The 11816-nt window shown below is 49.9% G+C and overlaps 1 protein-coding gene across 2 annotated transcripts; it reads right to left on the reverse strand.

The window, feature by feature from the left end:
- Nucleotides 1–6287: 6287 nt before the first annotated feature.
- fhl3a (four and a half LIM domains 3a) lies at nucleotides 6288–11088 on the reverse strand. Of its 2 annotated transcripts, XM_037455006.2 has the most exons (6): nucleotides 10544–10641; nucleotides 10280–10452; nucleotides 9465–9639; nucleotides 8256–8425; nucleotides 7946–8132; nucleotides 6288–7809 (listed from the first exon to the last, which is right to left on the reverse strand). In XM_037455006.2, exons 2-6 carry the CDS (start codon nucleotides 10433–10435, stop codon nucleotides 7658–7660), a joined length of 840 nt encoding a protein of 279 aa, XP_037310903.2. In that variant the 5' UTR covers nucleotides 10436–10452; nucleotides 10544–10641; the 3' UTR covers nucleotides 6288–7657. The 2 variants fall into 2 exon arrangements, with proteins under 2 accessions (XP_037310903.2, XP_062421684.1); XM_062565700.1 differs by having other exon boundaries at nucleotides 6289–7809; nucleotides 10280–11088.
- Nucleotides 11089–11816: the final 728 nt, after the last annotated feature.

The following is an 11816-nucleotide window of genomic DNA, read 5'->3' on the forward strand; positions in this document are numbered from 1 at the left end:
GTATTGTACTTCAACATAATCTGGATTAATTTGCGTAGTCTGACAGCACTAATCTGACCTCTGGTGGCCTGGTCAGACATCAGCATAATCTCAAATATCAGCAATTATCACTGGTAGTATACTTGGAAAAAAAAAAGAACTATTAGATGAAATTGAATTACTTAACAGGAATGATCCTTGGTGATTATTAATTCATCCGTTATTGATGAAACAATAACAGACATGTTAATCTGTTTATGCAGAGTAAGACTAACACATGACAAAGGAACAAGCGTCTCTACACATCAAGACAATTTTGACAATTTCGACGTTACGACCTGACCAGAGTGAAAAAAGTTCCAACCACCAAGCATCCATCGCTTCTTCTCTGGCCTGAACTCCAATCGAAAACCTCAAAGAAGAACAATAAACAAAGTGTGGCGGGCGAGCGATGCTATCTCGCAGCCGAGAGCACTCAGCGCTTGCGGTATGCTCTTCTTCGGGCTGCAGGAGGCCGTCTCGGGGAGGCCGAGGGGCTTTAGATGGTGCGATGGTGCCGATGCTGGCGCCTAGGCAGGGGTCGTAAAAGCAGAGACAGAAATAAAAACTAATGGTGTGTCATAGCCAGAAGGGAGGGAGGGAGGGAGGAGAGGGAGGGGGGGAGGGGGGGGTGGGGTGTATACCATGCCTTGGCCCCGACAACAAAACAGCCGTTTCTCATTACCGAAGGGGAGGGCAGGGGGAATGGTAGAGTATGCTCCGTAAATTACACATTCATCGCTCTTCCTGACCATAAATTCTTGCCCTGGCTCTCCCTCACCTCCCACTCGCTCTGTTCCCCGTTCCCATGTTTTCCCTGAGAAATGACTGGTACATCTTTGGGCTACACGGGTACCTTTGATTCGCCAAGATCCAAAACACTGAATCAATTTTCGTTGCTTTAGTTTGGCCTTCGAGGCCCCCCGGGACCCCCCCCCGGGACCCCCCCCGCCGGGAGCGCCGGCACGCCACACGCGGTGTCCGTGTCTGCATGACTTAAGCGTACAATACCTCATCCAAATGTAGACCAACACCACGCAGAACCGGAGCCCGATATCCCTCTCGAAAGGGCTGGCGGCTCTTCAAACACCACTAAATCCTCGTCATCATCAGCGTTGAATCCTCTTCATGTCGTGTAAGACTAAATGATGTCAATGCTGGTACATGCTCGCTTCACTTCTGAGCTCAGGTTGAATCATGTGACAAAGATGCAGTCGAAAGCTCCAGAAATAGTAAAACAGGTCTATGAAAGATCTTAGGCCACGAGGATTTGTTTCTGGAAAGACTCTTCATGATATTAAGACCCAACTGTCCGATGCAATGAGAACCCCAGAGAAAACATCCCATCAAGTTCAATACTAATAAAACTCACCGTATTATCGTTATGGATGTTCGGCTCATTTAACTCTGTTTTGTGTTCAAGTCTTGTTGAATGTATGTGGGAAGGCTGCAGTATGGCAGCAACCTTTCTGGCGTCTACTTAGACCCCCCCCTCCCTCCCCCCCCCGCCCCCCTCCCAGTATCATCCAACGTCCACCCTGCACCCTTTAAGAGACGTCCCGCCGGCGAACCCACTGATCCCAGATCATCCCCACCACCCTCACCGATGGAAGCCGAACATCTACAAAGAGAAAGCCCGTTTGTCAACACTGACAGCCTGATATGTTAATGTGCAACAGGCATCTATTAAAGTGGGCCCTTCCATCACAACGAGTCGACGGGAAACCAAAGTCTGGGGGGGGAATGAATCTGCAGGGGATGAAAGTTGAAAGACATAACTTGATTTGCGTTGAATGATTGCACATCTTTTTTTTTTCTCCTTTTTTCTTCATCTTGGAGGAGGTTCCCTGTGCCGATGTGAGGGGGTTTCTTTTGGACTGAGGAGGTCGCATGTGGACAGACTGTAAAGCACTCTGAGGCCAATTTGCAATTCGTGATTTTGGGCTATACAAAATAAAACCCATTTAAAAAAAAAAAAAAAAAAAACTTTTGAAATGGAAATCAAAGATGATGCATTAGAGTTGTGTAGTGAGCACACATCTGGACAGCTAGGGTTCAATGGCAGATGTTCAGCTCTCTCAGGTTTTGACTACATTGCTGCAGTAGTATCATCTGCCCCCGACCTTTGCGTCAGAGGAAAAAACGAAAGGTAGGATTTCCCAGAAATGATAATCAAGTGGAAAACCTGATTCATGCATGAGATTTAGTTTCTATTTACCAAGCTTGATTTAACCCAAATGTGTCTGAGGCTCTGAGGCAGGAGCAGAAACGTTAAGAAGACGTCAGTAGAAGGGCGGCTGTGATACTTGATGTGTGCTGCCGCCCCGTGGAGGCAATCGGTACTACACGGGGATCGATTTCAGTGCAGCTGCAATGAGTGCGTTGGTTCTTTTTGTCAGAGAGTGAAGGTGGAGATGATGGAGAGCAGGGCAAAGCAAAATGTCTTGTCAGGAAATTCATATACGTTTCTCAGTCGTGCAGAATGGGATCTCGTGCTGGGAAGTGACTGCAGTGCAAGAAAAGACCACAAGAGGGGGCCACGGAAACATTAAAAAAAATGAATAACTCACGTCATCCCACAAGTATTTGACGTCGTCATTAACACGTCAAAGACATTTCTTCCATCACTATATTGAAGAAGTAACCTGTATTTTGTCCTTCGTTTTTTTCCGCTTTCCCCGAAAATTCAAAAAAAAAATGTTCAAAAGTTTTATATTTTCCAGAAACTTGCTTCTGGGATCCTTGTTTAACTTTTAATGACACAGATGTGATTTTCTTCACTAAAAATCATTCTACACATATTTGACACGAGTGTGTTTAATGTCAATTTGAGCTTAAAGAAGAAGGTGAACAAATGTATGAAATATATTCATGTAGCTGCTAATGTCAAAACATTTACACCCATAAACCGTCCTCCTGGCATCTCTCACCTCATCTGGTTAATTTGTCTTCTTCAAATGACAAACAGACTTTTCTCTTCGTCTCCATCAATTTCAAACAGGAGTCATATCTCTCCTTCCTCCCTTATCTGCTTCTCCTCGACGTTATGATTTAACAATCGGGGTCGGTCCGCTCCTCAAACTCTTTGCATTCCAAACATCTCATCTCCAAACAACTGCTCCAATGGAGCCGCCAGCGCCTCGCGGCTGTGGTCCTGCAAGGGGGGGGGTTCGCTCCATGGAATATTTAAGGCTTGCTTGCTCATCAAACTGTCTTTAATTCACCTCTATTTTACAGATTCAAACCCATTCATTGACATCCATCTTCAGTAATCAAGGGGTCTCTTATTCCTTTGGCTCGGTTTGCTCGCTCTCTGGTCATAAATTCACCGTTGGTGTCGACTGAGACTCGTTTTGACTGTAAACCTTTTACCCGCCGACGAGTGGAGTCTTTAAACACACGCACTGATCAACCTCAAAGTCTGGTGAACATCAATCAAGTATAACCTCCACTGCTGTTAAGTCAATCAAACAATTCAACTAAAACACATTTTTACGAACATTTACTAGAGCAAAAGTAAACTTTAACTGCACATTTCAGGCATAATATTCTTTATTCTTCCGGTAATTAGCCTTTACCACAGTCAGACAATAGTGGATGTGACTAACATGGTTGTGTCCTGAGAAGAATGTTCCTCGGGCGCCAAAAGCCACTTCCACCCTGTAAAAGAGTGAAGAGTGAATGTATGATGGCAGCAGAACATTTTTCACTACACAATGTGTGATTGAAGTGTGGTTTTGAAATGCAAATACAACGCACATATTGCGTAATTGTCCGTAGAGGACATCTGTCAACACGAGAGGGTAAAAAAGTTTTTATTTTTTACATTTATGTTTATACACTTCGCCGAGATCCTGAAGTCTGATCAACTCCTCGACCTCCGAGGGGAGTGAGTTGAGAGGACGAGAGAAAGCGGACGAGAGAGAGGGGACGAGAGAGAGAGGACGAGAGAGAGGGGACGAGAGAGAGAGGACGGGGGAGAGGGGGACGAGAGAGAGGGGACGAGAGAGAGGGGACGAGAGAGAGGGGGACGAGAGAGAGGGGACGAGAGAAAGCGGACGAGAGAGAGGGGACGAGAGAGAGAGGACGAGAGAGAGGGGACGAGAGAGAGAGGACGGGGGAGAGGGGGACGAGAGAGAGGGGACGAGAGAGAGGGGACGAGAGAGAGGGGGACGAGAGAGAGGGGACGAGAGAGAGAGGACGGGAGAGAGAGGACGGGAGAGAGAGGACGGGAGAGAGGGGAGGAGAGAGAGGGGAGGAGAGAGAGGGGGACGAGAGAGAGGGGACGGGAGTGAGAGGACGGGAGAGAGAGGACGGGAGAGAGAGGACGGGAGTGAGAGGACGGGAGTGAGAGGACGGGAGAGAGGGGACGAGAGAGAGAGAACGAGAGAGGGGACGGGAGAGAGGGGACAAGAGAGAGAGGGGACGAGAGAGAGAGAATGAGAGAGAGGGGACGAGAGAGGGGACGAGAGAGAGAGAACGAGAGAGGGGACGGGAGAGAGGGGACAAGAGAGAGAGGGGACGAGAGAGAGAGAACGAGAGAGAGGGGACGAGAGAGGGGACGAGAGAGAGGGGACGGGAGAGAGAGGACGAGAGAGAGAGGACGGGAGAGGGGACGAGAGCTCGCTGCCAAGCCACAGAGGCAGACTGCAGACCTCGCCAGAGAGCAGCAGCAGTTGAAAGCGAGTGCGTCGTCCCGGGACACAGACACACAGCCCCGAAGGCCCAAGAGGCCCAAAAGGCCCAAAAGGCCGAAAAGGCCCCCCCCTCCGCAGCTCCCTCGCTGTGGAGTCGTGTCCTCCTTCCCGCCTCCATGCGGACCGGCACGCTTTGGCCCGTACTGTGGCACTTTGTCAAGTGGACACCAATCGATAAACTGAGTAAGGAGACAGGACGGAGGAGAATGGGGGGGGGGGGGGGGGGGTGTTTAACCTTCTGTCTCTTGACAGAGGCTTCATTGCAAGTTTGGGCCCCCTCGATGCCCCCAAAATCCTGGTGAGAGCATGTGATTGTTAGGTCCTGAAGTTACGTCATCACGTCTTCTGATTATGGCTGACGTCTTGATTTCATGATTTTTATACTTTACACCCAAAGGGGGAGGGGTTGGGGGGGGGGGGGGGTCACAAGATGACATGGTTTGTACCTCTGACATCATTTGAGATGAATATGATCAGTCAGTCGCCCTGAAAGCCAAATGAGGGGCTTTTACTAATCGAGTGTTAGAAGAGCAAGAGGATGTTCTGTCATCAGGTTGTTGTTCAGGTTTCTCTCCACGTCTACTGTATAAACCCGCCCAACTCATTTTTAAGGGCCCGACGGTGCACATATGTAGTGAAAAAAGCTTTCCGTCCACCATGTTTATCAAAAGCCGCACCGACCAACGCGACACATTGAGCCAAAAGACGACCTTTTCTTTGTTTTTATAATCTTGCATCTTTTCCCATGAACCGCGACTGTCGCTGCGCTCGTTCAACAGAAAGAAAAAAAAAAGAAAAAGTCAGCCCTCGCTGCTACTCGTGATTCATTGTGTACGTTGAGCAAGTAAAAGCCGAGCTCTGTAGTGGCTTGCTGAAGAAGCTGAGTGCCCCCCCCCCCTCTGCAGCCAAGTTACACTTGATGTGATTCTGCCCGATAAAAGACAAGTTACGTCTCACACAGTGTAAACCGTGACGTGTGCAGCTTTGCTTCAAATAAACAGAGCTGTGTTTGGTTTGTGCCCCTCTCTCTCCCTAAAGGACAACGTGACGTGTCGTACAACATCTGCATTATGTGCATTACCTTCTCTTTGCACAAAGAGCAGAGGACGGAGGCCGAGGCGTCCCTTCGGGAGGACGGAGACGACGTCGTGGTGGTGTTTATTAAAGCTGAAAACCCGCGTGACACAGATCACATCGTGTCCTCTGACCCCCCCCCCCCCCCCCCCCCTCACACCCCCTCTCCAAGGGAAAGTGCCATGGAGCAAATCCAGATGTGAACATCCTCCCTCTCTTTTTTTCTCTCTTCTCTCTCCCGCTTCCACCCAGCAGACCCCCCCCCGTGCAGCTAAGACTTTTCCATTTCCTTTTTTGGTGAAAAAATTTCAAATGCAGGCCGGGAGGAGGTGTGTGTGTGTGTGTGTGTGTGTGTGTGTGATGAAACAGTCGACTCAGCATAAACAACGGCGTTTTCTATATTTACAGCCGGTCACACAAATGTGCTGCCTCACTCTCTGAAACACAAATACCTCAAACCTGCCGACACAAACAAACACTTTTTACTCTCTTTTATTACACACACACACACACACATGGTTCCTCTCTCCACTTTCACACAGTTTTATGTCCGGGTCTCTCTCTCTCTCTCTCTCACACACACACACACACACTGATCTTTCCTAGAAGGTATTTTTAAACACACCAGAAGGGTTTTTCTTCAGTTAAACACAAGTCCAGAGAAAACTACGACCTCGTAAACCAGGAATAGATATTTCACTGCAAACACAAAAATCACAAAATATAAAAACTGCCCAGAAAAGATCAGTCAGTGAACATTTATTTAGGACCTCCAATAAAACTACATGTAGTATTTAGCCGAGTCGATGACCATCTTTTTTTCTTTCTTCTTTTAACGGAAGGTTCACACCGTCGACGCCTCGACGCCGTTTTCTCCAACTTGTATTTTTACATCCGACAGACCAACATCAAAAGCTGAAAATAATGAAATACACATCTTTTTTTTTTTAATCGCTTTTCACAGAGATTTGACAAAACAACAATGAGAAATGAAACACTCACAAAGTTTGGAGTAACACAATAATTACGACGCAAATCTTGGCATTTCAGCTACTTTGGGGTTAATCGCTGGCTCGTTGAGCACAAGATACAAAAAGATTCATGGCGACAAGTAAAAAAAAAAACGACAGCAAAATGGAGAAGCAGTTACAGATAACAGAAAAAGTGGTCTGTGTGCCATGTTGTTTTTGGTTGTGTTTTTATGTGCACATAACATGGTGGCGAGAGAATATCTTATCAAAAGTGCAAAGGACATTAATGATCACAACTACCGTTAACCGACTGCTTTGCTCAAAGCGTAACTAGCAAAGCGCTTCCGTGTTCTTACGTCGGTCAATTAGACGAATTAAAAGGAACGTTAAAAAAAAAAAAAAACGGTACCTCCAGCGCTCTTTGACACACACACTGGGGTCTGCGGCCTGTTCTTTAGCACTTTGTACTTTAGTGCTCTGCGTCCCCCTGAAGCCGCGACTAGTTCACATAAAAAAACACGACACGTTTGTTTTTTTCCCAAAGCGACTCGCCTTTCGCGTCTCTTTGGTTCGAAGGCACGCGACGTCGAAAGTAACGCTATCCTCCAGGCGCCCCCCCCCCCCTCGTAAACTTTGGCGCACAAATTCAACTCGCTAAAAGTCAATCTTTAGGGTGGGGGAGGGGGGGTGATTCGTTCAGACGATGCGGCAGTAACTCATGGATTAAGTTCTCTTTATATACAAAACAACCTGAGATGCAGCATCTGTCAGCCTGCGTCACCTTCCTGGGTAAGGACTCGGTGGGTGTGGGGAGGGGGGGGGGGGGGCTGTGTGACGAAAGGTGTGTAAGGTAAGTCAGGGCTGGTGGTGGCGTTGGGGGGGGGGGGGCGACCCGCTCTACGGGCCGGCGTTGCAGTCGCGGCACAGGATCCGCTCTCCGTCGGGGAAGAAGCCGGCGCCCACCAGCGAGGCGGAGCACTGGGAGCAGGTGAAGCACGGCTGGTGCCACTGGCGTTCCTCGAACGAGACGTACTTTCCTCCCCCGAAACCTGGGACCGGAAGAGAGCGCCAGAGAGAGGGCGGGGTCAAAGAGGGCGGGGGGGGGGGGGGTCAAACGCAGAACTCAGGCGCGCATCACATCCGGGCACCGCGGGCATGCGTGAATGAACGGGGGCGTCGTCTTGCCTGTGATTGGCTTGCTGCAGGCCTCGCACTTCTTGGCGTACAGGCTGCCGAAGCACTTGAGGCAGTAGGGGCTCTCGTCCCGCGACGTGAAGTGTTGACCCGCCAGCTGCGTCTTGCAGCTGGTGCAGACAAAGCACTCCTTGTGCCACGGCTCGTCCCGATAGGTCACGCCGCCTTTGGCCAGCGTCTGACGAGCGAGAGAGAGAGAGAGAGGTCAGAGGTCCTTTTGGTTCACTTCTGAAACATGCAAACATGCGCTTCCCCCCCCCCTCCGTCCCCCTCCCTACATTCTTTTGCCTTCCTCACCGACCTTTTTACAGCGCGTGCAGCGCGGGGCGAACTTGTCCTCGTAGCAGGACACGCAGTAGTGTTCGTCCTTGTCGGGGATGAAAGACTTTGAGCCGATTGGCTGCTGGCAGCTGTGGCAGATGAAGCAGCCCTCGTGCCACGTGGAGCCGCCGTACTCCAGCTTCCTCGTTCCTAGCGGCGACGGGGAAGGAAAGGAGCGACAAGGGATGCAGAGACGGAAAGTGAGGAGAGGGAGGCTTTCTCTGTAGAACGCATCCTCTGGCCGTCCCTCTTTTGGGGGTTATTTGGTGGTCGCTTTATTGAACTATGAAACGACTCTTGAAACTCATCTTGTTTGTCTAAGAATTATTCCATTTGTAAATCCTAACAGCGAAGCCCCTGTACTGCTGGAAACTGGCGGCGGGCCGTACAGCAAAGGGATAATTCCTTTCATTTCATCCCTTGTCGAGCTCTTTCTGGTTGGTTTATTCTACGGTTGCGCTGTGATTCCAGTGGAGCCGACATTAGTATCACGTCTGGTGTGTGCACTCGCTCTGTAAAAGTTTTGTTTTAGTTTTAGCTGATGTATGAAATGTACTTGTGAGACACTTCATCCGCTCCGTTTATCTGAGCTTTTGGTGAAACGGTGGTGCTCAGGAGTTAAAACTAATAAACTCCATTTATCTGTGCCAGTCGCCATATCCCCGTCTATGTCTTCAACGCGTGGTGTTGACAAGAAGACACTAGATGCCTGCCGTGGAAATAAAAGGGACTGTGTAAACTGCTACAGGTACACCCCCACCCCCCCCCCCCGTCCCTACAGTCAAGCAGACTGGCAATTACTGGGTTCAGTGAATCACGGACCCTTTGTGTCCCCCTCTCTGTATCAACTTGTTGCGGCTGCTTCCTGGAGTTTGTCATGTCATCATTTTCCATGAGCTATTTGCCTATCTTGAAACTTTAGCGAAATTTGTATGCGACGGATGGAAAGAACACTGTGAGACCGAATGCTTAGTGGGTGACCATATTGGTGCCATGTTTCTTTCCACTGTCAAACGCATTATGCTATTATGAGGCGCGTCGCTCCCTCTTTCATTTTCATTTTCATTTGAATCAACCCTCGCTTCCAACGTGTTAAACCGAGTCCAAAGGAACACGCCGTAGTTGGAAAATGAGTCATTGGGGGAGAAAATGCACCTCCCCCCCCCCCCCCCCCCAGCGCGCCTCTTACCGGGCATGACGACTTTGTCGCAGGCCACGCACTTGGAGGAGAACTCGTTGCAGTAGCAGTCGTTGCAGAGCAGCGCGTCGTCCTGGCTGGTGAACGGCTCGTCTGCCAACGAGCGGTCGCAGCGGAAGCAGCGGAAGCAGTGCTCGTGGTAGTGCCGGTCCTCGTAGAAGAGCTCCTGGCGGGGCAACGAGGGGGAGGGAGAGGAAAAAAAAGGCACAAAATTGTTATTATTAGATTTGTTTTCACAGTTTTTATAGCTTAAGAGACGAGGGGGATACGAAACACTGGAGCTGGACTGTGGGTTGAACGGACTTTGTTGCACTGTGTGTGCAGCATGCAGCATTATTCTATGCAGGAATACAAAAAAAAAAAGGTCTCACAGTGGAACCAGGCGGTGTTTTTCACCCGCTGCCCATGAGGCTGTCGATAACTAATCGGCCTCCTTAGCCGAGCACACTCCTCATCCCTGTAAACTCCGCTTAGGCTGAAATCAGTGTTGTCAATTAAGGCAAGATCACATTTTCACTTAATAGTGGGGAGAGTAGACAGTCCCTCATTCTGCATTTTTTTAAATGGTAGAATTATCCCATTGGAGTGTGTGGAATAAGTGGAAATTGTATGAATGATAGCATTTTCAGTTTGTCTATCCACTAAAAAAATAGAACCCGCCTCATTTAGCGTGACCCTAACCCTAACCCTAACCCTAATTCAGTCCTTTTCATTACTGCAATTCTGTACTCTACACTCCCCTCGTTACTGTTGAGCAGCGCGTGGACGACTGCGCTGTCTGGTCATGTCAAAAGGCGGGGCCTCACCCTGGCGTCGTGGCCAATCAGCTCCTTGCACTCGTCGCAGGTGTTTGAGAACAGGCTGTCGTAGCAGGGGATGCAGTACGGACTGGCGTCCGACTGGATGTACTTGCGGCCGTACAAGGACTCCATGCAGTTGACGCAGTCGAAGCTGTCCGCCATGGTGGGTATCTGCAAACCTGGAACGCAGGAGGCGGGAAAATGAATGATGAGGGGAAAGAAGCAGGGGAGGAAAAGGGGGAAGAGATTCCCGAGGAACGATCCGGTTACCTTTTAGTTGGATGTCAGTGTACACTTTCACTGCCAGTATTTACGCTGAAAATACTTTGGCGTGTACCAGCGTTGGAGCTGAGCTCAAACGCCACCCCCCCCCCCTGCCTCAAAAAAAGTGGCGTGCAAGTGGAAAGCGAGCGGAAAAAGGAGAGATCGACAAGAGAGGCAACACAAAATAACCTATTAGCTTTTATTGTGATGAAAACGTGGCCGACTCGGTCACTATACCCACCACCAGAACTCGAAACTCGAAAAGGCACTGATGCTTTTCTGGCGGGCAGGGTGGATTTCTGCATGTGAAGCCTCCCCCCCACACACACACATATAAATATTTATGAGCCACGAATGTATTTGAGCGCGGACCACCGCGGCAGATACAGAAAACCAGCGAAGCGTTTGTGAGGATTTGCGTGTGTCTGCGGCACTGTTTGAGCTGTTTGAACACGAATCCCCCCCCCCAAAAGGTGGCACACACACACACACAGAATGGGCCCCTCCATCACGACCGAGCACACAACAAAGTGACGGAACGATGTTGTGAGAGCATTAAGGCAACAATATCAGGTTGCCAAAACATTACAGCACGGCTGGAGAAAAGCCCAGTGATGAGTGATACAGCTCACAGCTAACCCCCCCCCCCCCCCCCCCCCCCCCCCCCAAACAACACCACCCCCTCCACATTAATCTGATATCTGCTAATCAATCAGACTGAACACCTGGCCATGTGCTGCCCGTCTCGCACGCCGACCACACAGCGAAGGAGTGTCCAGCGGCTCCAGTGCAGCGGTACGGCGCCAACACGAGGCGACGCAGAGAAGAAGAAGAAGAAGAAGAAGAAGAAGAAGAAGAAGAAGAAGAAAAAAGAAAGAGAGGGGGGAACAAAAGACCCGAAAGCCAAATCACACAAGATCCATCATCAAAGAAAACACAGAGTCCCAGGCGCTCGGGTTTCACCCGTCTCGGCGCTCTCTGCCAGACAAAAGCTCTTCATGAGAAAGTCTGGGACGCGGCCTTCACCTGTGGAGCCGGCGTCAGGCCCCCTTTCTGCTCCGGGACGCCCCCCCGGCGCCCCTCGGTGACCTCGAGGCGGGAGCTAGGCCGTCTAAACGCGCTCAGCACTGGGCGGTCGGATCTTTCTACCTCCTCACACGAATGGAAACTTTTCAGCGGTAGTATACGTGAGGGGGGGGGGGGGGGGGGGCGGTTGGCCTGTGTCAGGTAAGGCGAGGTGCTGAGTCAGCGCTTTGACCTTTTCTGTTCGTTTTTTTTT

The sequence above is a fragment of the Pungitius pungitius genome, chromosome 11, assembly GCF_949316345.1.
Source record: "Pungitius pungitius chromosome 11, fPunPun2.1, whole genome shotgun sequence".
NCBI lineage: Eukaryota > Metazoa > Chordata > Actinopteri > Perciformes > Gasterosteidae > Pungitius > Pungitius pungitius.

Coding starts and splice junctions, on each gene's coding strand:
- fhl3a (XM_037455006.2), bottom strand. CDS start 10,435: ATGGCGGACAGCTTCGACTGCGTCAACTGCATGGAGTCCTTGTACGGC. Junction 8,426..9,464: donor CGACAAAGTCGTCATGCCCG/GTAAGAGGCGCG, acceptor CGTCGCCGCTAG/GAACGAGGAAGCTGGAGTAC. Junction 7,810..7,945: donor CTGCAGCAAGCCAATCACAG/GCAAGACGACGC, acceptor TTCCGGTCCCAG/GTTTCGGGGGAGGAAAGTAC.